Source organism: Buteo buteo, chromosome 9 (assembly GCF_964188355.1).
Source record: "Buteo buteo chromosome 9, bButBut1.hap1.1, whole genome shotgun sequence".
NCBI classification, from domain to species: Eukaryota; Metazoa; Chordata; class Aves; order Accipitriformes; family Accipitridae; genus Buteo; species Buteo buteo.
In genome coordinates this window covers 18,073,466-18,100,398 of record NC_134179.1, presented here as the reverse complement: position 1 = coordinate 18,100,398, position 26,933 = coordinate 18,073,466, and the positions used below count along the sequence as shown (strand labels likewise).

The 26,933-nt window shown below is 40.8% G+C and overlaps 2 protein-coding genes across 17 annotated transcripts in view; one reads left to right on the top strand and one right to left on the bottom strand.

Annotated features, from left to right (window-relative positions):
• The window catches only part of PPP3R1 (protein phosphatase 3 regulatory subunit B, alpha), a 42,043-nt gene extending 41,385 nt beyond the window's left edge, over positions 1-658 (bottom strand). The window contains exon 1 of the mRNA XM_075035534.1: positions 442-658. Coding sequence (XP_074891635.1) covers positions 442-444 — 3 coding nt within the window. The 5' untranslated portion in view covers positions 445-658. The remainder of the gene's footprint in view (positions 1-441) is intronic.
• Positions 111-26,933, top strand: part of PLEK (pleckstrin) — a 64,160-nt gene continuing 37,337 nt past the window's right edge. For 5 of the 16 annotated variants that reach the window (XM_075035529.1, XM_075035530.1, XM_075035525.1 and 2 more), the window contains exons 1-4: positions 846-1,241; positions 2,144-3,487; positions 5,727-5,797; positions 6,066-6,192. The gene's annotated coding sequence lies outside the window, so the exon portion shown is untranslated. Of the gene's footprint in view, positions 283-724; positions 793-840; positions 1,242-2,143; positions 3,488-5,726; positions 5,798-6,065; positions 6,193-26,933 lie in introns of those variants that run through there. The other 11 variants (XR_012651624.1, XM_075035531.1, XR_012651625.1 and 8 more) reach the window with 9 other exon arrangements.

The following is a 26,933-nucleotide window of genomic DNA, read 5'->3' as shown; positions in this document are numbered from 1 at the left end:
AAGAGCGAGGCGAGGCGGGGAGAAAGGGAAGGGCCAAGCCCAATGAGCGCTGCCGGGGGGGGGGGTAAGGCGGTGGAGGGAGCAGGGGAGGCAGCGGAGGGCATGGGGGCGAGGCGGCGGCCGTGGGCGGCGGCGGGGAAGCGGGGGGACGTGCCCGCCCCCAGGGAGAGACGCAGGGCGGCCGTAGCGGTGGCCCAGAGGAAGGGGAAAGCCCAGCGAGGCGCTCGCCCGCGGGAGGACGTGGACGGCTTGGGGGCGGGAGGCGGAGGAGACGGATCAGAGGCAGGGCAGCAGCAGCGAGGCGGAGCGGCGGTCGGGCCGGGCCGGGCCGCGGGGCCATTGCCTCGCCCCCCACCCCCGTGGCCCGGCCCGGTCTGGAATATTCCGGCGGGGCGGGAGCGGGGGGCTTGGCACGGAGCGGCAGCGAGGGAGGGTCCTCACCATGGCGGCGGGTGGGCGTCAGGCGTCTCCCCCACAGCTGAATCCACGGAGCCCCGGCCTCGCTGTGCGTGTTCGGCGTCGCCGCCGCCGCGCCCCGGGCCTGCCGCTGCCGCCGGCTCCGGCTCCCCTCACTGCGGCAGTGGCTCGCGCTGACCTGCAACGGCGCACAGGGAGGGAGGGAGGGGGCGCGAGCGGCGGTAGCGCTCGGCAGCGGGGGCGGAGCCTCCCACATCCGGGCACCCGCCGCGCCTAGCACCTCCCTCGCGGGGGGCGGGGCGAGTCCCTGGCGTCACCAGCGAGGCGGGGGAGGGAAGAGAGCGGAGTGGAGTGCAAAATGGCGGTGGGGTGAAGGTGCCAGGGGATGTGGGGGCGTAGTTGGGTAGGAGTGGCTGTGGCTGCGGCTCCTCTGCTGGGTTCCCTAAGAGCGGGTGGAAGGCTTTGTGAAGGCGCGGACATGGGAGTCTCCGCTGAGGGGTTGTTCTGTTGCCAGGAGGTCCTTTTTGTAAGGCCTTAGGTGTTGAGTATTGCCATAAGACAGGCCTGTTTCTGCTCTTTTAGGCCTCTGCCCAGGGAAGGGTTAACCCGGTGTTCCAGGGGCTGTCAGAGCTGCTGGTTGTTCCTGTTCTCCCACACCCCCTCTGCTTAGGTTGGCTCCCCTCAGCCACTTTATAAGCTGTGCTGCTGGAGCCCTTGCTGCTCTAGCTTCCTTCCTTGTTCCTGCGTCACTTCTGCTCCCTGCAAAATAAGAAAAAAAAAAAAAAAACCAAAACAGCTCCATGCAGGGAGAAAGCTCAGCACAGGTGAGCCTTTAGAAGCATAGCTCTAAGTGGTGCCTGCTTTCCTTATGTTCTGGCTGGTTTTTTCCTCTGGTTTTTAATTTAATAAAAGGTTGTATTGCAAGAGACTATCCAGTCTGGAAGGTGCTTGGTACTTAACAGCTTTCAGAGTATTGTGTTTAAGTAGTGTTAATAGTTAATTATACAAAACTAAAGGAATTGTGCTGTGATGAGATAATTCTCAAAAGTATTTACGTGTATGTTTGTGGTTTCATGCCAGTAGTTAATGCTTTGTACCCTAGATAGTTTACAAAGTAAAATGACTGGTATAGTTGAATGCAAGCTAAGATGAAAGATGTAGTCTTGGTAACCCCTTTAAGGCAAGATTTAGGGCAATGCAACAGACTGCTTGCATAAGTAAGGCTGACCCTCAGGGAGTGATCTCTATATATTGTAAAGTTTTAAGTAGGCCAGGTGACACCTTTAAAAACCTCTCTGAAGGGTAAAGTAAAGTAGGGAGTAAAGATGGGTTGATTTCACATTCCTTTTGCTGTTTTTGCCCTTCTTTCTCTGCTTGCTCTGCTGAATGTGTTTATTTTGGAGCACCATCACACAGCGCGTAACACTATGACAATTGAAGTGGTGATGTGAAAATAATAGTTACATATAAAATATTGTTATGTTAATACTGCCAAAGAGAAGATTCAGTACCATGTTGATGTTTTCAGGCATTTGCTATTTGGCTCACAATAGCTAGACACTTTGCCAGGGAAATGCGAATCAATCCTGCCAAGTTCAAGGTGAATGGCAACCTAATTTGTGAGGGAAGGGAAGACTGGATTATTACTTTAAAACCAGGTTAATTTTTAGGGCCATAGCCAAGCATGAGCTTTCCAGTCTAAAATGGTAATTTCCTCTTGTTTCAGCTTCTTCTGGAAAAGGAACTGCCTTGTCACTGTTGCCCTGTTTGTGGGAGTCTGATCTCGTCTAAGGCTAGCAAAGGTTACCTTAAGAGTTCCTGGAGAAACCTGGAATCTGGAAATCAAATGCTGATGCACAAATGTTAAGAGGAATGGGGAATCTCCTATACGGAAGCCTGCTCAGGAAACTAGATAAATAAAGGGTGACTGTGAAGTTCAGGAACAGATTAGAAATTCTCATCTAAAAGATTGAAGCAAAGCACAGCAATAAATGCGCCGTTCTTAGAAATTCTTAATGACTGATGAAGGTTCTGTTTGGAAAGTGATACTTAGCATGCGTTCAGGGGTGAGCTTGACTGGGAAGAACAAAGAGTGGATTAGGGAGATTGCACAGAAAAACCTAGCAGAAATAAGTAAATGAACATGGGGATGAGTGAAACTAAGTGGTGGTGAACAAAAGGTAATTTGCACCAGAAGAAAGCAAAGCAAACACTAATGCATAACTGTAAGCTTTGAGTTAATAGCAAATCAGGAAAAAAGGCTTTGCTGGTAGGAACCAGCACCAGTGGTAATATGGTCTAGGGAAGGCATTTCCGGCCTTTTCTTATTAACAGGTACAGGTGGCTGGGACAACACTTCTTTTGGGAGGGGGTGGAATTCTAGTTGCTAGGATGTCTAGAAATAAAACATTCCTAGATTTTACTGAAAACTAGTTTTAAAACTGACTGTACTTTAGAAAAAATAAAAATAATAACTGAAGATCTCCAGAAGAAAAAGAAATTCTTATGTAAAACGGTCTTCCTGCTTACATCTCTTGTCATTGCAGCCTTATCTAGCAGGTGCAAATCTGGAGTAAAATCAGCTAAATGAAGTTGAACATGGCTAGAATTTCTTTCATTTACTGTAATGGGACTAAAATAAACAGAAATTAGGAATACAATACCTTAATTGTTACCTTTTTAAGTTCCAAGTAGAGACAGCCAAGAAATTATGAAAATATATTTTTTAATACCTCTTTCTGTTGTGCAAATGTGTCAAAGTTGCTTTTCTATGTGACTTCTAAGAGTAGTTAAAAATGCAAGTTGGCATTTGTTAGTGTGTAGATAAGAGGCTGTAGAAAACCATGACTTGCATTTAACACTTTCCATTATATTCCCTGTATTTCTGACTAGCGTTTTGCAAATGTTGATATTTGAAGGTGTTTTTAGAGCAAGTTTCAGACAATGCTGTGTCGTGTCAGTTTCTGGCTTTAGTAAAGCTCCTCTGCAGCATAACGACCACCATTCAAACTAGGATAAATATGTATCTCTGTGTGATTGGAAGCTGTTTTAGCTACAGATAAATAAACAGGTATGTAAACTCTGTACGTGTTTGGGTTCTTCAGTGTTATTAACAGTAATGCTGTGGCTTGCATAGTGCTTGACCTAACGTTCAGAAGACAGTTTCCATGCTCCTGCTTATGTGTCTGGACTCCAGCTACAGTTCTTTTCATAGCATGCTTCTTTTAAAGTGCTATTTGTGATGCCTTGTATGTCTCTAAGTTTTGAGGGGTTTTTAATATAGCATGTATCTTTGATCCCCTTAGCATATCCTCCTTTGTCTTGCCTTGTGCTGGTCTTCATGTAAACATCCCTTACTCACAAACATAGCTGGATGCAATTTGTATGGAACATTCCCCTCTCTGTTAACCCAGGGTGAGGGCTGCTGCCTAATTAAATAATCTTCTGCCCTGACCTTAACAGGCTGTAAGCAGCTTTTACTAGCGAAGCAGGTAAACTCTTGGGACAGTGCAGTAAAGCTTGAAAATACAGGATTTTTAAGCATATGCATGTTCTTATGAGCTCCAGTAGTGTTTTATAAAAATAAATAAACTCTTGTTCTTCTTTAATGCTCTAGAAGGAAAAAAGGAAAGCCACTTTTTATGAACTGGCTTTGAGGGAAAGTGCTTTCAGCTACAGTGGGTGGGGGAAGCTGTATTTTATCAGCAAAAGAGGAAGCCTTTTTAGATAGAAATGAAAACTGTCCTTTCTCAGCATGTTTGAATTGCTCTATTAGTGCAGGTCCTCAGCTCTAATGTCTGTAAAACCAATGTGCCATATTTATTAATCTCATTTCATTTGTAATAACAGGTAGAATAATAAGCAAATCTAAAGATACAATACTGACTAGAACTGGCAAATGGTTGGAAAGATAAAATGCCTCTCATTGTATCTCTCTTACACCTACATCTGTCTTTTCAGTTGAAAGAAATCAAAGGGAGTCTGCCCTTATTTTCTTGCATATTTGTGAGAGCATGTATAAATTGCCAAGATAAGGGAGGAGAGGGAGATGATATTTTTCAGATCCAGTAAGGCACAGCTGAAAAAAACTGGTCAAATGAAAGCATTAAGGACACAGGGGAACACTGCTCTCTTTTACCTAGAAAATGAGGACTAGGAGTCTCCTTAAGACCAGAAGAATGGCGTGGGCCACAGAAGCCTTGTGAAGCTGTAGGTTAATAGGGTGATTTTTGGTTACCTGTTGGTTCATTTTGCATTGCTGCAGGATGCTGGATTTCAAATTGCTAGAGCAAGTGCAGGTGTATAGTTGTCTTGCATATGTGCATTTACTGAAACAGTGGTTGTAAATGCTTCTGATCTGTGGATCTTGCTGCCCAAGGTGGTGTGAATTAAATGTCCTGATAGTAGGATTATTTCTTCGGGTACCCTTTTCAGCTCTTGGTGGTAATTAACAGCCCCCAAGGACTTGAAGCCACAGATTGAAAATAACTGCATGAAACTTTTTTTTCTTAACTGGGTTATAAAGACTGGTCATCTGACAGTTCTGGCTAGGATAAACTGGGGATAAAAGTGCTTTCTCTATCTTTGACCCTCTGCCTGTGATTGTATCACTGTATCAGATAGCTGTCTACAGAACAAATACGTGGAAACAATTTGCAAGAAAGAGTGAGACTAAAAGGTTACATTTTTCTTGAGACTCTACTGTTTGCATAATAATTTCATGTAGTGATCTTATTTGTCTAGCAGCTGATAAGATTTCTTGATGGGATGCAGCTGTAGCTAGGGTTGGTATAATTGGCTGCTTTTTTCTGAAGACATTTGTTCTGGGGAACTCTGATAAGAGCTGTGGGCTCACTGCTTAAAGACTTTGCTACAACTGGAGGCAAGTATTGCAAGTAGGAGTACAGTGTTTGATTTTTTTTCACTGATGTGCTTGCCTACCACCATTGTAAAGGTTTATTGCTTTCATTTAACTCTGCTAGAGATACATGTATTGGTCTGACTTGTGAAGTTCTTATCTTCCTGCAGCAACTGATTAGGCAGTAGTGACTGGCCTGCACAGGATATTAATGAGCTATTAATCTAGGTAACTTCAATCTTGTGGAAACAATGGCTTGAATTATTTTAAGGTGGTACCTGTTTTATGACTGGTCATGTGTTGGCTGACTGGTCAGGTTTGGGCCAGTATAAATTCTGAAGGAGATGACTCAGGCAGCAAACTAGATGCATAATTTAATAGCGAAACAACAGAGTCTGAACCGAAACAATGCCAAAAGGTCTTAATTTGTTCCTTCTTTTTCTTGTGGCAGAGAGAAAACTAGGGAATTGCTTGATTGCTGATCCCCTAACAGTTTGAGTTGAAGACAAATTTTGAATACCAGTAAGTAAACTGACTCTTTGAAAACTAATCAAAATAGATGTTGTTGTCATGTGGAGTACCTTTTAGTGTATCAGTATGTGTTGTGAGGAGTGTAATGAATGTAAGTGTGAAGTTCTGTGTCTAACCCTTTTTGTCATGGAAGAGAAAAATAATTGCATTAACAAATGCTGTCTGTGATATGGTAAATTGCATCCATCTTAGCTGTACATTTTTCCATAGCTTTGATTGCCATGAACTCAGTGCTAATGTAATCTGTTTTCATTTACAGTGCTGTCATCTGTGTGAAAAATTAAGTAGCTTGTTAGAGCTTTCAAAGAAAACATGATGCAGCATGATCACGTGTATTTGTGTAATGTTCAAGGCCCCCTCAGCTGAGGATATGAGACCACACTGAGGTAAGCACCATGCATGTGTGATTCTCCACTCTGTGCCTCTGTGCCATGCAGACTTACTTGGGAGTGTATATTGAGGACTGTGCAGTTTGTAGTTTCAATGTGAGAAATAGGAGGGAGTATAACCCCATATGCGAACTAGGTCTCTTTGCCACCGGATGTGATTTTTTTTGCCACAGGAATTCAGAAGTGCATCTAAGAACTCCCAAGGAACTAATTTGGTGCTAATACAGAATAGTGCCTGTATTTTTATAGCCATGACAGGTTTTACTGCTTTAGACATGGTGAAACTGGTTTTGGTGATGCTCTTTTCTTGAGGTGCAGAGCACCTAGTATATCAACTGTGCCTGTCTGGGACGAAAAAGAGGCACTTGCCAGAGACGGGGTGCAGCTTGTTACTGTGGTACGCTGTAAGTCATGATGCTTCTGCCTCCTACCTATTTGGCAAAGTACCATCTACTTTCTGGTGGTATAGAATGGATTTATATCTTCAGTGGATTTAACATTAGCTTCTGATCAATCATGCTGCTGCTGAACTCTCCCACAAGAAAAAAATTGAGATTTTCCTTTTCCAGAAGGACCTGCAGAGTTTCCAGGGGAGATTTCAAAATTCAGAATAAAGACATATGCTCATATTCTCATATCAGACTTCCCCCCCCCCCGCTTCTGTCTCCCTGTAGACAAAAGGTATGCATAATGAAAGTGAAGTTCCTAAGTAAATACCATGAAATTTTGGGTGACTTAGTCATACAGTACCATTTTTTCTTCCCTTTGTCAATAGGGAAGAATTCTGCTCTGTGGAAATTGTACATTTTAGTTTGTAGCCTGCTTTGTACACTGAAGACAACTTCAGATTTTGTACCATAAAGTGCCACCACTGGAATTTTACTACAGCCCAAACAATTTTACCACTGGATGATAATCTCCACAAATGTGCTGTCCCTGGTTTGAGCAGCATGTATCATACAATAAGAGATACTCCAGGCTGTCCTCAATGTGAAATCTAGTTTCAAAAAACCCACTCCTGTAAGCCTTGTCTGTGGCAGGAAGAATAAGACCACTAGTGATTCTAATGCTTTTCAGCTGGTGGGGAACTCTACAGGTGGTTTTGTGGCTTGGGTGCATGTGTTTATGCATAAATAACCAAACAGAGGTTTAAGAGAATAGTATTACACAAAAAAAGAATAGTGCAGATTATTCATTGTGAGGATAACACTAATGAGATGAGACTCTTTGTGTTGAAAAAATCATATTATCATGTGAAGAACTTCCACTTTATGTCTTTTTCCATTCATGAAGTTGTTACATGACCCTTTCTGCAGACTTAGGGATAGCTGGTAAAGTTGCAATGGAAAGTTAATGCATAGGTAGGCTAAGTACAAAACTGTACCTCACAATGCCATGAGAGCTCTGTAATGCATGTAAATCTTAGTATTAGAAAAATATGGAAACTTGTTTAGTGTTGTAATAAGCATGTTACCTCTAAGTAATGCTATAACTGCATAGGTTGAAACTGCATGAAGATTTACTGAGGTGTATACAGTTCTGCTGGACCCAATATTCACAAGGTAACAGCAGCCTGTGGATGAGACAGTACTGCCATTCTGACAAACCTTCTTAGTGTCGTTGCAGTCAGTGTCTTTCTCCTGTTACAGCTCACACCACTTTTGGTCTAGAATAAACAACACTGTAGTGGCTTTTTGGTCAACGTAATTTGCAGTTTTCTGGCTGACTTGTGCTCATGGGAGTATTTGCTACCTTCCTGTTGCTAACCAGCAGAGCTAAAAGTGTAGGAAATGTCTGGGAAATGTTTATGTTCTGGCCCTCTTGCAAATAGATACCATTCTGAGAAACACCCCTCATGGCATGGTGAGGCAGCATGCTACTTACTGATTTTGGCATATGTAGCAAAGAATAAGTACAGGTCATCGATACTATCTTGCCCTGCTGGATATGAACTCTTCAGCTCTAGCAATACTTTGAGTAAGACCTCAGTAGCAAGCAACTGAAAGCTTTCATTCCCTGTGTCTGCATCCTGTAGTCATACACTGGGATGAAAGGGACTAATTAATGCCTCAATACCAGGGAATACATACCCAGTCTTCTGCTGATCAAATACAGTGCCAGTTACTACTGGATTTAGCTTAGGGTCAGGGAAGAAAGAAGAACTGCTGTTAGGGAGAAGGAGGAGCACTTATGTAATCCTCTTGGGAGTGAGCCCCTTTCTCCGTCTGCCGATCAGGACAGTCTTGATCAATAGTGTGCCAGATGCACCCACGTCTGATACAGTGAGAAAATTTGTCCAGTGTGTCTGGAGGCTTCCTTTTTTTCTCAGACACATAAACGGAGATCTACCTTTCATGTTGAACAACCTGCAGCCCTTCTTGTGTGGGCTGTTAGGTTTGGTTTTTTTTAAGCACTGCTGTTCTGAGTGCAGTAAATAGAGCATATCTTAGATGAATTCTCCAGGGAAATAATTTTCAGTATAACCTGGTTGTCAACACTCAGAAGCCTTTGGATATAGCCTAAAACTGTTTGTTGCAAACCTTGGGAGGTCAGAGCCTTTGAAATAGTTGTGCGGAGTAAACCGTGTTTTAAAAATAAAAGGTAACAAAAAAAATTCCCCAGATCTGAGCTGTGTTGCTTTCAGAGCCTCCCAGTTCTTGCAAAGTCTGAGTGACCCTGCAAATGGACTTTTTAAAGAGGAAATTCTGCTACCTGATCAAGGCCCCTGAAAGTGCTAGGAAAGAACAGAGAATGTCTAAAGCCAGTAAAGCTTGTGGTACTAAGATGAAAAACATCCATCATTGAAGCAGTCAGAGCTGGAATCTTCTAAAGTGCTTGGGATCCGTGGATAAAGTGCTAGATTCTTTGGAGTTCTTTAGCTGAACTAAAATACAACTTAACCAGACACTATGCCATCTTTTAATTCATGTGGAGTGAAATGTGTAAAAGAATTAGGAAAAAAAAAGAAAAAAAAAAAAGTCTTGCAGTACTGTAACTCTAGATTTGGGAATATATCTTGTTTGTACAGTGTTCAATTAAGTATCTGGTTTGTATAATTGTTAAGGGAGAACTTGCCTCCCCAGTGGCAAGTCCTTTAGTCTATTGGCATTTTAGTAACATTCAGTGCACATTTTACTGCTCAAATGGTTAATTTGTTAGTGAACATGTACATTTATCTTGTTTTGAATATGTGGGTGTTTGTTCCAACTGAATGCATAGATCTGTAGGTGTATGCTATAGAACATAATGGAAGCTTAAAATAGTTCTTGGCATCTCAGTAGCCAGTTTAAGCATTTGCTCAAGATCTCCATTCATAACTAGCCAGCTTTGAGTCTCCTCCTGTGTATCTCATGACAGCTTTGGGATAATATTTTGGGAGAGTTTGGGTTGGGGGTAACTCTGCAGATAACTTCCAGTTAAGAGATGAAAAATAGTTTTCCAGGGATTGTCTGGTTCCACTGAGCTATGAGATTGAGCTGGAAGAATGCTGAATCCTGGAGCAGACCAATGAAAGGCTGTTGCTGTGGGCAGCCCCTCTTGCCCCACTCTCTTAGCGCTAGCATTTAGGCTCTCCAGCATCCTTAATGTCCCCATGTGGTATGTGGTCCTGTTCAGGAACCAGATGTGTCCTAATCTGTAGTAATGTGCTCCTGCCTGCTGCTGTGGTGAAGACCACAGAACAAGTCCAGACATTCTTATCTGCACAAGGTTTAGCTTACACCCTGTTATTTCTGTTCTGTTTTATGGGATTACTAAGCACGTCAGTACTAAGTTACCTGTAGAGTTGGGGATGCCAAACCTTGATCAGTACCACAGTGATTCTTTGCTCCAACTATTAACAAATCAATCACTTTGGGCTGGAGAGCAAATACACATGTAGTTATGTTGGCAGCCTGGGGAGAAGGGGGAAAAATTTCAGTGAAAGAAAAGAGCTGTAATAGGTGGCTGGGAGTAAGAAGCCTCTTTACTTGCCCACTGTCAGCAAAGCACCACCTCCAACACAGGTGTAGTTGTTGGCACCCATTGGGTGAGTAAAGTTGGATTTCATTATCAGACTTGAGACCAGGGCTGGACCTGGGTCAGCCTGAGAGTTGGAGGGAGTGTAGTGCACGTGGACAGGGAAGAGCTGGCATCATAGTGGAAAGAATGAGGCAGCTCATCAGCTGGCAATGTTTCTGCCACATTTTGCCAATTATTTGGTTTTCTTCAGGGAGGAATTCAGTGTTTGGTTAAGTTTTGTCATTAGTTTTTATAGTCATAGATCCTAGGAAGTAGTCTTGTCTATTCTGAATTTAGTATTCCTTAAATTTAAAGCAATTTTAGATGCTAAGGAGTATGACTAGTGATCACATTTTAGGACTGGATTTTCTTAATAAAAAAAAAGTCCAAGTTATACATAAATGTTGTGGCAAAGGGTTCCCCAAAACCCTAAGCAGAATATTCATCTTTGTGGCAGATGGTTCTGTAACTACTGATTCATAATCTTTTGAAAAGGAAGTAAGCTACTCATAAGTTTATAAACCAAGCATTTCAACTAAATTAACTCATTTATATCAGCTTACTGCTTTTACAGTAAGCTCAGAGTTAGGAAATACTGCTTGTATTTTACAAGTAGGTGTGATTTAGTGTAGTGATTGCATAGAAGAAAATGAATCATACATTCACTTTTTTATTCAATAAGTATTTCTTAAGTTTTGTTAAACAGTGAGGTAGTTTTATTAATCATTCCTGTTTTTCTTAAGCAAAAACATAAAATGTATAAAACCAAGCATTAACTTCATCTCTAGGGAGTTAAGCAGTTTAGTTTTCAGAAGAGATGTGATTCTCACTGACTAATTTTTCACGTACTTTTTTTAATTCTTGCCATAGGTTTAAATTATCATTAGCTTGCTAATGAATAATAGTGATCATTAAGCTTTAAGATTGTAATGCTTTTTTTCATCTGTTTAGTTAAAAAAAAAAAAAAAAAAAGAGTGGCTGCCTGTGAGAAGGACAACTGCTTTCTTGAAGGGAGAATTTATCTACTTATATATAAACATTTATTCCATGCTCATCACCATAGTAACTGAGGCCTCAAGTCAGTGTGCTTTGCTGAGGAGGATTGCAAATACTGTAGTGATCCGAAGCCTGAACTTCTCTATGAAAGTGCAGTTTTACATTTGGTTGAGGCACAGCTAGTCCCTGCTAAACCTTCTTGACCTCTCCCTTCTGCCACTATTTGTATTCCTGTGGTTGCAAGCATGGTGGAAACAGGGAGCTAATATCACTGAAAGATAACCTCCCCCAGAATTAGTGTACACCAAATTGTCGTTCTGATCTGGCTGACTGCATGATTGCATGAGCACTAGTGAGGCACTGGGAAGAGTAAAAAAATGCGTGATTGTGATTAAGTGTGGGGAGAGACAGCTACAAATCAAGCTGATTACAAAGCTGCTGCTGAAGCTACTTGTTTAGGGCCTGACTATGCTGTGTGTGAAATCACTGAAAACCAGGTATTGAGTTGGGAGTTAAGCCAGTTGAATTGAGGAAATGATCTAACCCTTATTAATTTTGAAGTGGTTTTGTGACTTCAGCAGTATATTCTTGAGCCAAGTATATCTATGGCCTATACGGAAGTGCTGTTCTGAGAAAGGAAAATGCTAAAAGGATGGAAATTTGATGTCTCTTCTCATATGCAGACCTCTGAAAAGTGGCCACAGTATTTTATCAAAATGTTCATTTCAGGAGCTCTGTTACAATCAACTTACCACATCTCTTTATTTTCAGTGTTATCTTCTTTTTGGCTGTACCTAGACAGTTGCTTTCAAAGAAGCCTCATCTTTTTACTTTAGCTTTCCTTTGAACAACAGCAAGGGCAGTAGCAAGATATTTTTGTAGCCTATTTGTAAATAAATCTCAGATGTATTCTGTTTTCAGCTGCTCCCTCTGTCTTATAAAACGTTGCAATGGAGTGTGTTTTATAACTACAAAACTTTACAGACTCAGGTTTTAAAACATTTATCGTAAAAGCTTGATGAAGGCTTTTTACTTTTTATCTGCTACATTAACCAGGCCTTCATTTTTGAGCCTTTAAAATTACAGTGCGATTTTATTTTCCAGCGCCCTTTAGATCATCACTTCACCATCCAAGGTCCTGATCCCAGGGAGACTTGCACACTTGTTTAACAATGCATGTTTCAAGCAGTACCACTGATATATTACTCTGCCTGTACTGTTACCTGATTTGAAGAGAGTCAGGTACTGGGGCATCTACATTACTTCTGCAGTATTTGCAAAAAGATAAATTATTTGCAGGTGTAACACAGCACTACAGTTAATCACGCTAGCAAACTGCAGCGTGAAATGGGATCTTGTATAGCCATTTATAGTCTGAGTTTTTAAGAGCTGTAACTCTGCTTTTGGCTTGGTTAACTTCTGTGGCTGTTGTAGATTACATTTGCAACCAAGTTGTTGCCAAACTTCCACTTGATGTTAAGGTCATGTTTACTACTGCACAACTGCATAGTGAAGAGTTGCAGTAAAAGCAAAATAAACTTTAAGACTCTTGACAAAGCAGCTTAGTGTCACTCTTTGGGAGCCTGATAGTAAGCGTATGTTGGGCAGAAGCTCAAAACTGACTGTAGACCGAAGCAGAATGTTGTTGGTAGCAGTTAAATTTTACTGTTTCATTATAGCTGATGTGTCCTTGACTGCAGCTCTAGTAAAAACATCTTGTGCATGTTCTAAGTACTGTTTAAAAAAGAACATAGACGTAAGAAAACTGGAGTCTGCCACTCTCCATATGTGGTGTTAGTACTGTGCAAGGTTTTCAGCTATTAGCTGGATTGAGTTATCTGGTAGCCTCCTAAAAGAACTGTGCACATCAAATTTCCGGTACTGATGATCAGAAGAATGCTGTTGTTGGAACATTTGAGTTCCTGTTACTCTTAAGGGAATCGATACGAAGCCTAAATGTGGTCCTCCCAGTTGAGGGTTACAGTATGCTACCAGTGAGCTGCAATGGAGTTTATGTTATGGCTATAACTGTTCTGGATTAGACATCCACACCCACACACCCCTTCTTGTTTTAAAATCTTGTAGATAGATACATTTTTGCTGGTGTGAATGCCAGTAATGATCTGAGCTTTTAAAAAAAAAAAAACACCAAAAAAACCCCAAACAAACAAAAAAAAACCCCACAAAACAAAAACACGGACAAGGGAAGGAGTATTACTGCCACTAACATTTTGAGAAGCCTTTTTTAGCTAGTTTTAAGGATGTATACACTCAAGGTGTATGCAGATCAGCTGCATTTGACAAGCAAAATTCTCAAAAATACTAAGTTCTCTGTGTGAAAATAGGCCACAGAGGAGAGAAGGGTTTTTTTGGTTGTTTGAGCTTTTTTAAATTATCCTTAATGGGAGGGAAGATACATAAACCTAAGTTTTGTTAAACACCAAAATTCCATAGAGGATCAACACCTTATTGTCCCACTTGTGTAAAAAGCTTCAACTGGAGGTCTCAACTTTTTAAAGACCAGTTAACCACGTCTGGAATATTAATGCATAGGAAACCAAACTTCTTTATTTCTGGTACTAGGGAGAGATATTTTTTCTCCCAGTTTTCAGTTCCTGAAAAGTTGAGACAACTGGTATTTAGGGGGAATGATTGTGCTAGCTTTCTGGTGTGTTGCAAATACAGGTCCAAAAGTTCACAGAACAGTATTAGAATTGGAGATACAATAGAGTTATGACCTGACTCAGTATGGTTTGTGTACTCTCAAATCCCTGTGAACCTGGTGGGGTCTGAACCCTTTTATCACAACTGGACTCAGCCCTCTTTTTTTCTACTGTCAGTTACTTCTGCTGATCTATTTTTGTTTGAGTATTATTTCCCATTATAGACACAATTAAAAGCAATTTGGAGTAATTCCAATATTCATGTGCATCAGGGAGGAATTAAACTATAAAAAATGGGATTAATTTTGGTCCCTCTGCTTTAATATTATCAATATGTTTCAAATCTCAGTGAAGATGCCCATATGCTTTCTAAATAATTTTTCTTAAATATCAGGTATTTTTGTGGAGAATTTTAATTTTTAGTTACTTACACTTCTGTTTCAATGCAGGCACTTTTGCAGGTCCCTGCTCTTATTTATGGTATTCAAAGTATAGAAAGTAAGAATACTTTTGACTCCATTGATATTTCACAGATGCAAATTACTCGGACATGGCAGTGCATCCCATAGAATGTTATAGATGCTCTCTCTTACCAGGCAGGTCAAATACCTTAAATAAAGCCCTTCTGGATCATAAAACTTTTAAAAGAAATCAGTGCCTGCTGTAGAGCTTCATACATGTTGTAATGATGTCCAGGCATCATGTGAGTGTTTCATTTTCCATAAAAGTGAGCTTCCAAATCAATATATTGGCTTTGTTCTAAGGCTGGAGGCACTGTAGTTGCCCAAGATCAAGTTTCACACTCAAATAGCAATCTAATTGAAGCAGAAAAGTCCTGGTAACTGTTCTGGTTTTGTGTGCTTGCTTTCCCAGGCAGGAGTTAAATCATGCCCTCTGGAGACTGCAGTTGGACTCTCCAGTCACTTCCCCTTTTCTTTAGTTGAAATTGTGGTATGCCTCCTATGCAAGAGTAGCACAAAAAGGAACCATATTGGGATAAAAGATCTGGTACTCATTAATGTTCAGGGTTAAGTAGATATGTAGTTTAGTAAGGATCATACCCTACCATTTATTTTTGTTAATTTGCAATAAGAGAAGGGGTTGAGGCCAAGAGAACCTTAGAGAGCCAAATGGTTATTTCAGCCCTTCATCTTGTTAGAAAGCAATACTTAGAAGGAAAAAAAAAAATCACACTGTGTTTATCAGTCTTATGTCTGAGTGCCATAATAATTTTACAGGCATGATACAGAGGCAAGTAGTCTATAATATTACTTGGTTATATACAATCTTAATTATGAAAGTTATGAAACACTACTTATAGAGAAATAGCTCTTTAGATCAAACCATTTTTTTTGTAGGAAAATTTTCTGTTACAAAATTTCCAGCTACTAGATCAAACAAATTAAGCATACCAAACTTCCAGTTAAGTTTTTGTGTGTAAATACTTCATTTCTGCTAAATATGCTTGAAAATGAAAAGGTTTTGGTAAGGTTTTAGTTGGCATGGGTGTTTTTAAACTTTATTTGAAAAGTAACACATTTTTGAAGGATCTTTAATATTAGGAAATGCTTTAAATAACAAGGGACAGTTGTTCCCTTTTCAGAATTGTCTGAGATTTTTCTGATTCTTACAGCTTCTGATGTCCCTTTTTTCTTTCCAGTCAAGTAAAGCAGATAGATGCTTAGCAATTCTGAAATTCAAGCTATGTATCCAGGTATCTAGCTTTGGTTAAAACATTCTGGATCAGTTTATAAGAGTGATTATTGGAACTGGAGTGAAACCAAGTAATTCTTGTTTCCCAGACTTGAATTCTAATTATCTACCTTGTATTCTGGCCTTTGCCTTTTTATCTTAGAGTAAAATCTACTCCAGTGTTTTGTGTTTCTCAGTTGTAGTTTCAGGTTGTAAGAGAGTGATTCTTTTCAGGAACTTTTACAAAGTCCATAATTTCTTTTCAAATGTAGGGGGAAAAAAAATCTACTTAAAGAAATAGGAGTCTTGGAATGAGTGTAAATATTGACATGCTGTCTTTGTCAGCTACAAGTCCTACTGGGAAACTTGATGTCAAGTTCACTTTGTGTCCTTGTACTCAAAATATGTCAAATGAGTGCTGAAAATGCAGTGTTCCTCAGTAAAGATTTTTACTTCGCCTAAGGAGATTTAACCTTCCAAGATGATCTTGGCTACCTTCCAAAATGTATCACCGAGGATGCTTTTTTTATATGCTTTGTTCAAGCTTTATCAATATTCACACTGAACTTTCAGGAGACTGGACATTTCATTTTATGAAACATCAGTAACAGATGTAATTATGATGAGGAAAAAAAAAAAGGGACAACCAAGGCAGCTTTACACAGTTTTCCCTTTTCCCTCAGGGACTTATTAAGTGTTATACAAACAAGACTCTCTGGTTGCCTTTGCTTGTAATGGGACTTCTGGTCTTTTCTCAAATGATGCTGTCTGGCCTGTTTTGTTTCATTATTAATATTTGTTAGTAATTTACATTTACTGTATAGCACAGTAATTTTGCAGGGTTAATTACCTGTGAACAGGAAGAGTTTTGTTCTGAAAAATTACCCTGAGCATAGAGTGTGATCTGATGTGGTCTGCAGATTGTTTGGATGTATTTTTTTTCTAAAATGTTAGATAGGGCTTTGATTAAAGAAAATTCAACACCACTGAGTTATCACTCCAGAGCTGGCTTTTCTGACTTTAATGTTAAGCCTTCTGTTTAGCTGACCGTGGCCTGCAGCTGAATCTATCTTTACTAGTGTTGATTATGTAGAAGCCAAAACAGCCCGCATGCTTATACCATAGTTGGCTTTGAAGTAATAGCAAGTGTTGAAGACAGGGAAGACTTGTAATATTTTTTTACATTATGACTTTAATAGGAGGAAACAGTTCTGAGCAGCATGTGCTATTTTTTATGTGGCTAGTCATAAATCAAGATTGTAAGACCTTTGGAGCAGATGATGTACTTCACCTAAGCCTTTCTACCTCATTTTGCTCCACAGAACTTTGATCTGTGATTAGATCTGTGTATATAGAAACGTATATATAGCAGTTAGTTATTCATGGCAGAACTATTTCTTGAAATTTGTACAAAGCTGGAAACTATGTGAGTAGGGTATCTCTAGTGCTCTGAGTGTACAAACCCATAATGCATTCTTAAACACAGAAACTGGTGCCGAGGCTTATTACCTACCATATGCAAAATATGTTTACCCTGATACTTTGAAATTACTACTTCAATAGGCCTCAAAGGCTCGTTGTCCCTTTGTGTGCATTTGTTATTCCCACTGTTGACAATGGGAATTAGCTAGACACGTCAGGAGGAGGATATACCCATTGGACTATAACTTAGACAGCAGGGAATATGAAATTCTCTAGCTATTAGATGGTGAGAACAGCACAGCTTAAGCATTGCTCACACTTGGCTTGTCACCTCTGCTTTTTTTTTTTTTTTTTTCTGAGGAAACAGTAGTGGAAGTAGCAGCTGTGAAATGTGATGGTAGCACAGTGCTACCTTGATAGAAATTGCAGCTCAGAGCTCCAGATCAATTGTGGCACAGAATTTTGAATGATGGAAGTGAGCTGTTTTTCTGGAAAAAGCAGCCATTCAGGTTAAGCCTAGTAAAAGCTGACTGTCACTTGCTGGATTAATAAATCGTTGTCCAGAGAATTTTCAAATTTGTATTCAGTTATTTCTTTCAGCTGTTAGGCCAGATTTCTTCTCAAGATGTTATATTCTTTGAATTGCTGTGATTTATTGTTCCTCTTCTAGTACTGGCTGGATAGCTGATACCTTCAGTCACGTGAGTGAAGTTTATATATGTCAGATATGTATGGACATATATGGTGTTGGATTTGGTGTTCTCAGGTTTTTCTGCTATATAAGTAATTGCATTGGGGGTGGGGAGGAATAATAGTGTGATATAACACCGGGGTCCAAGAATGGTTTAGGTTATAAATGCTTGATCTTTGGTTTTCTGGGGGTGTTTTTCTTCACTTTCTGAATCTTCTTGCTAATCCTGTGTGGAAGCTGTCAGGTGTGGGGCCCTCCAGAACTGTTTAATGCTCCTACACGTTTCCAAAATGAGAACTGCAAAAGAAGTTCAGTCGTCTTTGCAAGATAAAAGCTCCCTCCTGTGGAAGAGAGGAACTTCTGCAGTGACTGGGAGCAACGTTAGGGCATAATACTCTGATTTTAAATTAGCAGGAAAAAGGGGCACAAGCTCCGCAGGGGGTTGCAGATGCTGGAATTCAAACCCCTGTTCCCTGTTTTTTTTCCCAAAGCAAGTTCTTCATATTTGTATGACTTCTTTCTAAAAATGTGTATCAGTTATAGCTGTTTGCTGTGTGTAAGTAAAACTGGATTGTTTAAATAATATAATGTGCCCACAGTGGAATCTGTAGTGTTAAAGGGGTCTAAAGCAGCTGATATTTATACTGAGTTTGCTTTCTGTAGCTCTTTGCTGAAATTCCTCAGTATTTTGGGCACTTCTATGAATTCCAGTTCATAGAACTTACATTACTTTTTTTAAAAAAAATTCTTTTTATTTTTCCTTGTAAGTGTGATAATCTGTTCTGTATATACTGAAGATCTGTATCACAATGATTTTGGATCTTGCTGCAATTTGGGGTCCTTGGTAGAGGGCTCTGCTGAGCTCAAAGTCCTGTCTGACTTGGAAAATACAACTGCACAGAAAGCATAAAGATGAATTTGTGATGGAGGAGCTGGAACTAGAACTCATCTTGATATCAAATTTCTGCTAGAAACAGTATTTTTACCTTTGAGCTGAACAGGATTCATGCTTGTGATCTGAAGGTGGAAGGCTCTAGCTCCTTAGCACATTAGCAAAACCTTGAGGCATTTACTTCTATAAATGCTGATGTTACTCACCTGAGAATGTAGCACTTTGGAGGGGGTGGGGACAGACAGATCATTTAGTGTTACAGTGGAGATTTAAATTTACCAACTCAGATTCATTGCCAGGTAGAGGACTGAGACAGCACAGTGTGTGCTGACCCATTGCAGAAAAACGTTGTGTTGAGATTGGGTATTGGGATCCTATTAACTGGCAAAATGCTAAATTATGATCTTGTTCACAGCTGGCTGGGTTCTAGCTTGTGGCACACTGCAACACAGACATAACTTTGGTTACAGAAGCGTGTGATTTGGCACATTCTTTGTGATCTGTAATGGTGAAGTGAGATTTGGTTCTGTCTTAAGAAATTTATGGTATACCAGCTCATTTTGATACAGTTTGGAGTTATCTTTGAAGTGGGCAATAGCTGCTCTATTAAGGAAGTAAGTATCCTCATTTATAAGAACTGTGAAGGTGCTATAGCTTGGATGAATAGTCCTTATGATTGTGCATGTCAAGAAATGCAAGCTTTTGAACTTGTGTGAAAGCAGAAACTTCTCATGAGGCTGCATGCAGCGAAGGCTAAAGTCAGGGTAATGAGGGATGCTGGCAGAAGTGCCCTATTACTGAGCTTCAGTACTGTGTGAGCTCCCTGGACCTCTGTCTGATCTTCTGGAGCACAGACCACTCAGTGGCTGCTGCTCTTCAGGTGCCAATTTGAACTAAAAGAAACTCAGCAATAGCAAAGGGGAGTCCCTTTTGTATATAAGTACTTGCACTAGGTTCTGTAAGATTGTAGTGTGTTTGCATGGGAGGAGAAGTGGCCTACACAGTTAAAAATGGGATGGGGAGTCTTTCATGTGGCTTACAGTTTACAGATGGCTCCTGGATCTTTAAAGTTCCTTCATGGTACATACTTCCTCCTAGTAGCACCACCTAGTGATTGCCTGGAGTATTTTTGATTTGCAGCTTTTTTTCCCTCTGGCAGTTCTAATCTGGTTTCTTAAGAAACTGAAGCTTGTGTTGAGCACGTTTTGTCTTGCTCTTCTTCCTTGTCTGCACACTTCCACCCCCAATGTTAAATGTTTTTCATGAAAATCAAAAGAAAGGCTGAGGTCCCATACTGAGTTGCTTCAAGTTTTATGAAATTACATATCTGAACAGAGTACAGTGGTTGAAATTAGTGTCCATAATGACAGAGGGGCTGCAATACGAGTTGAACCACAATATTAAAACACCAGAGAATCCACAGGAGACAGACAGGAAATTAGTCTCCATAAGTTCCACAGTTCATGGTGATATACTACCAAGAACAGAAGCAAGGTAAAAGTTTTACTGTTTTTAGTATTCACATGGCAGTGATTTCTGTGAAGCAACTGTGAGCTGGAAGAACATTGCTTCAAATCCCTGAATCCTCAGCAGTTAATTTTCTTTTACTGGATCTGTGGGAATTGAAACAATGATAAAAATACAGAGGAGAAAACCTACTAGAGTTGGGCATTTATTCTTGACTGTAATGACTAATAATTTGTACCTGCTCACTTTAAATGAAGTCTTGTTTGAAAATGTGTAGACCCTGGATGAAACAGAATTGCAGAGAAATGTTCTGGTGGTTTTGCAGTAATTTAAAGCACTGGTTTGGATTACTTGATGCAGATTGCACTAAAGTCTTGTCCTTCTCCAGGAATTCTGCATCAAATGGGCTACGCAGCAGGTAACTCGTGACTGATCTGAGATACAATAGAGCCAGCCTCCTTTTTTACAGCATCCTAAGGACTATTACTTCATTAATCTTTAATTTCTATGAGTTTTTATTAAAAGCCCAGAAGGTAGAAGGAGATGGACTAAAATTGATTCACTGTTTTTCTTCTCAATTGAAGTTCTCCAGTATCAAATAAAATGTGGAGTAAACAAGCTTGAATCGCATGGAATGGAAGGTGTTTCCATGACACTTCTAGTGAGCATATAAAGGAGAAAGATTTCTTGGATTTGACACTTGAACTTGCTGTGAACTTGGCTTTCGGCCCTTTTTATTTGTAAATAATCTTTAAAATTGGGGCTAATGTTCAATGCATTAAAACACTTCTTTGCGTGTGCTTGTGTGTGTGAACATACATATGAGTACATGAGTTCTTGTCATCTTTCTCTCCAGAAAGTTAAGAACTGGTTTACCAGGTGTACTGTAAAAGAGAAAACTAGGTGGCTATTTAAGTAATTGCATTGTTTGTCCACACAAATTATTAGCTTACATCAAGATTTGTAGCATGCAGAAATGAAGAATCTGAAAAATAGAAGGAAAATGACTACAGTCTTAAGAACAAGCAAATGGGAACAGTGACAATGAAAATTCTCTCTGAGTTTTCCTGGGGTACTTTACACTGTCTTGACAAAGAAAACACTTCCTTTCTGTAGGAAGAACCATGTAAAATCGATGCCTTCTGCAGAAATAATCACTTTGGATTTTAGGATTCCAGTTTCTTGATTTTTCACATCCAAGCGTAGCTTGGATGAAGTACTTGTGAGAAGGTGGATTGCTAAACAGTTTAGATTTGTCTTTTCTTTGGAGCCAGAGAAGTAAAAACAGGTAGTATGTGCTAATCAGGGAGAGTCTGTGCCTCTTCTCCTAGATTATCCTCTTCACAGTCTGCTCTTCTAGAGAATCAGTAGTGACCATAGCAGGTAAGAAGGCTGTGATGGCATCATGGTTAATGTCTATATTTTGGTATTTTGATTAGAATAAAGATGGGCAAGATAATTGCTAAGAGGCTAGCCTGGCCATGGTGTGATACAGGTTAACACTGTGTTCTATCTAGGCTTCCCTGTAAGAATATAGCAAGTCCATCAGTCTTAATTTACACCTGGACTGTTGACCAAGGTTTCACTTCCATGGGAAAATACAATGCAGCAGTTGGAGGAAGGAGGCTGCTGCATGTCCAGATTTTATCCTGATGTTGAATTTGGGTTCAGGAAGGTCATGTACCCTGACCTGGGAACTAAGAAGTGCTCTCTGATTCCCTTAGCCACTTGTTCTTTTTTGTTGTAGCTGTGCCTCATGGGAATGCAGCTCAAAGACTGCAGTGGTGCTGCTTGAACCAGAATAGGAAGTGGCACAAAGTCAGAGCAGCGAACCCTGCCTGGCCGAGCTGTGCCAGCTTCTGCTTTGAATATTTCCTGGTATTTCTGAGTGGTGCTGCTCTACGTGGTATCGATGTACTCAGTTGGTGTGTCCTCTGTGTAGGAATTATGAGGGCTTCCTTGCCCATCCCATAATATGGAACATAGTACTGCTTCCACCACCCCCTTGGATTATTACATTACGAGTTATTGAATGACTGGGGTCCTTACAAGTTTTTTAAATAGCTACTTAACTGCAGAGCCTTCAAGGTAAATGAGTAATAGATTGAACAGCAAAAGGTGAGAGAAGATAAAGCCTTTTCTGTCTCTCCATTGCAGATGAAACATGAGATGAGACATTAGGGGATGGTAAGTAAGCTATGACAGTATTCACTAGCAACTAATGACTGCCTGGGCAATGCTTTAGTGAGATCTGAAAAGTTTTGAGATTGGTATGAAATCTGTGGAAAGTTACTGACAGTGAGTTTAGTGAGCCAGAAGCTTAAAGCTACTTACCAATAAAAACCATGGGACGTTCTGTAGGAGATTTGAGGTTAGGAGTGGTCTTTCTAGCAGAACCTGGAAGGAGTATTAGGGGTGACTGAGATGGAGACTACCAAAAGAATTTTTTTAGGGGGGTTCTGATATTGTTACATTTTGGATATGCTCTGAGATTCTTCTGTCTCTCTCGCTGTTTCTATAGTACCATGACTCCAAGCACGTGCCCCTCCACTGTTTTCCCTTTAGATATCCATACAGAAGCTGGTGTCTCAGATAAGGCATGATCACTCATGGATTTGTAGAATGGAGTGTGTGGGGAAAAAAAAGTGTACTTACCTGTCCTAGTCATGGCTCTTCAAGAATAAAGGCTATAGGAGGACTGACAAGGTGGCTAATGATCTCCCTTTCCTGTGCTGTTTGGATCATATCTCAGTCCTGGAGCTAAGTATGTGGCAGCATTCCTTCTTTCCTTGTTTATTTGTGCTTGAGGGCTGCTGCTGCTGGTATTGCAGGACTGAAGCACAAGGAAGTAAGAGTTGACAGCTGGTTTTATTTTAAAAACAAAAACTGCAAGAAATTTTTAAGCTGTGCTAGCTCATTATGTAACTGATTCTGTACCTGTATGCAAGCACAAAATATTAGTTCCTGATCCCTGGGGGAAAAGAAATATTTTTCTAAGATAGGGCAAATGATCTGTAGAGGAAATCTTTTCACTGTTTTTAAAACAAACAGCCTCCCTGGAAGTATTTCCTCAGTGAGTTATACTTAATTTGTATTAAAACGGTTAGATCTAAATTCTTACAGTTTTGTTTTAAGCAAGGGCAGTTAATCCACATTTTAGCATATTGGGGCAAATTTGTCCCTTAGGTTAACTCCATACATTTTGGTAGAACTTTGTACCAGGAGTGCATTTGGCACCTTTTCTTGTTTTTTTTAACCATCCACCTCAAGAGTAGCAAAGTTCAGTGTAAGCATTGTGCATTTGAAAATGAGATGATCAGCACATTTATGCATGACTATTGCCTTGTTCTGGTACAAGATGTTGCAAGCCTCTTGAACAGTGTTCAGTGTGCAACAGAACTGAAAGATGCATGAAGCCTTTTTTTGTTTGTTTGTTTTAATGCTATTAAAGCTTTGAAATGCAGTCACAGTTTCCATACAGAACAGGGATGACTGCAGTTGTATTTTCATACAGTCATATTTCCTGCATTTGCTCAGCATGCCTGTAGTGTAGTCTTTAGGCAGACATGTCTCTGAAGCCAGAAGTAAAAATAATACAGTTAGTTAAAAACAAAAACAAAACAAAAAAGTACCAAAAAAGTCTGTATATTCTGTACATAGAATCGGCCAGGGCTTGTTCTCCACAATAAGTTTGAAATGTGGAAGTACCTTAGGTGGATCTGTTGGCATAGCAACTTAAAACTGAGCAGAAGAGTGCCATTATAGTCAGAAAATAGTATGTGTTGTGATATTATTGCGTGCCTGTGCCACTTCTCTGTAGACAAGACCCTCTGGGGTTCACATTAAACTCATAATGATTCAGTTCAAGCTTCCAAGAACATTTGGTCCTTGTAGCACATGCACTGTAGCTTAATGCAGATATCACTGATGACGTTATCACAGTCACTCCCGTAACAGCAGGATGGCACCTAACCTTACAGTTACCGTGCTGAGAATGGGCAGAAGGTCCATCTTACCTCCAACACAGTCGTATGGTTCTTGCCTTCATCATCATCAACTATCAGTTTATTATTGCTTCTCTGAGGATTGTTCAAAGGCTGCAGAAGTTACTGGATGGGATACCAGCCTGTTCCTTGCTATTTGGGGTAAAGTAGGTGTGTCTGTTCTCTCAGGGAGGGAAACAAAGGCATTGTGGATAGCATATGAAGCACTCATACGTGGTAGCGTTGAGACTCAAGTTTGTCCAAATGACAAAAAACAGAATATCAAATCCTTACACTTGGTCAATACAGATGTGTCATTATGAATTATTTTTTTAATTTCAGATTTTTGGCAGCAACATTGATGGAAAAGCTGTCATTGCTTTTAAGCCTTGCCTCCAATGGAGATCTGTTTGTATCTATGTTCTCATACCTGAGTGGTGCAACTCACTGCAGCTCATGGCTTAGACAAGTATACTCTTCGCTGGGTGAAAAACTGACTGGATGGACAAGCCCAGAGGGATGTGGTGAATGGAGTTAAATCCAGTTGGCGGCAGGTCACAAGTGGTGTTCCCCAGGGCTCAGTATTGGGGCCAGTTCTGTTTAGTATTTTTATTAATGATCTGGATGAGGGGATCAAGTGCACCCTCAGTAAGTTTGCAGACAACACCACATTGGGAGAGAGGGTTGATCTGCTCGAGGGTAGGAAGGCTCTACAGAGGGATCTGGACAGGCTGGATCGATGGGCCAAGGCCGGTTGTATGAGGTTCAACAAGGCCAAGTGCTGGGTCCTGCACTTGAGTCACAACAACCCCATGCAGCGCTACAGGCTTGGGGAAGAGTGGCTGGAAAGCTGCCCGGCAGAGGAAGACCTGGGGGTGCTGGTTGACAGCCGGCTGAATGTGAGCCGGCAGTGTGCCCAGGTGGCCAAGAAGGCCGACGGCATCCTGACCTGCATCAGAAATAGTGTGGCTAGCAAGAGCAGGGAGGTGATTATTCCCCTGTACTCGGCACTAGCAAGGCCACACCTCAAGTACTGTGTTCAGTTTTGGGCCCCTCCCTACAGGAAAAACATTGAGGTGCTGGAGCATGTCCAGAGAAGGGCAACCAAGTCGGTGAGGGGCCTGGAGCATAAGTCTTACAAGGAGCGGCTGAGGGAGCTGGGGCTGTTTAGTCTGGAGAAAAGGAGGCTGAGGGGAGACCTTATCGCTCTCTACAACTACCTGAAAGGAGGCTGTAGTGAGGTGGGTGCTGGTCTCTTCCACCAGGTGGCTGGAGATAGGACAAGAGGAAGTGGCCTCAAGTTGCGGCAGGGGAGGTTTAGACTGGACATTAGGAAAAATTTCTTTACTGAAAGGGTTGTCAGGCATTGGAACAGGCTGCCCAGGGAAGTGGTTGAGTCACCATCCCTGAGATATTAAAAAAGTGCATAGACAAGGCACTTCAGGACGTGGTTTAGTGGGCATGAATGATGATTGGACTTGATGATCTTAAAGGTCTTTTCCAACCTAAATGATTCTACGATTCTATCTTATTATACAGAGAAATTCAGTGAGTGTTAGTGCACCGTGGAAACAATCTGTGTAGTTGGCTTGAGTTCTCCAGCACTGTAATGGCAGGTGCTGCAGGACCTCCACCACTGACCATCAGCAGTGCTTTCTACAGTCTGGCTTCTTTATTTTTTTGGCAGCTGGTCATTTTCTTATTCATAGTTGGGATACAGTTGGAATCCCTGTGAATTTCTTCTGCAGGAAGAGGCAGAGAAGGTTATATGAGTGCACAGAACTAAGCTGTGTTGACTAGTAAGAGATATAATCAACAACTTTGAGGGAGGAACAGAAAATTATGCAGAGAGGACTGATTTGGCTTTTCCTGGGTTGATGCAGCCTTGTTTTCCTCAGGCTGAAAGCCAGGGCTCAAAGGGATTTGAAGCCTTAAATGCTGGTCTCAGGGAGAGGGGAAAAGGAAGCAGTCCAAGGAATGCTGGCGAAAGCTGCCAAGCATGCAGCAGGGAAGGCCTGTGGGCAGGAGTGCCTGTCTCTCCTGGCCAAAGATCTGGATTAGCTGCACTAAGGGGACTTTCCAATCACCACTTGTGAGCTTTGTAGAGCTAAGGGAAAACATGAATTTGTAAATGATTATACTGCTGCTTTGTGCTTCAGGGTTGATACAGCTATTAAGGCAATGCTCAATGCTTTGAATTCTGAAAGCCACAGCACTTGTTTCAGATCTCAAAAAGAGGTTAGCATTCACAATGTGCCACATCCTTATTTAACCAAAGCTTTATATGGTGACTTTAGAAGAATAGAACTGTTCAACATAGCACATGGATCAAAATTTTACATAGCAAGTGAGGCAGGTACTCTTAACCAAATGGAAACCAACCTCTGCTAGCATGTAAAAGCCTTGTATTACAAAACTTACAGCTTTATTGTACAGAAGTTCTGTTGATGTCTTTTATAGGAAGAATGTAATAAATGAGGTTTTCTGATACTCTGCTAGTCTGGATCAGTAAGGGTCACTGCATCTGCAAACCAATGGACAGAGCCTCAGCTGAAGCCAGTGAAACCCCCCTAACTTGTGTTAGTAGGGCACAGAGACTTTAGCAGTATTATTTCTTTTTCAGGTAGTCAGATGGTAGGAAATACCAAAGCCTGTAGGAGCTGTGCTAAACACAAAGCCCTGTTCAAACTAATGATCTAATGCAAGCCCTATGCAGGATCACAACTGTAATAATCATGACTAAACTTGCTTTTGGATCCTTTTACTCAGCAGTCTAAAAAGTGCTAACAGCTACCTAAATATAGGTGAAGAAGTGACTCTGAAAGATTCAGTATGTTTGTTTAAGTCTTTCTTATGAAAACAAAAGCTGGACACTTCATGAGAAAAATCCTGAAGTCTCATGTATAAAACCTTCAGATATGAGTGCTTTGTGG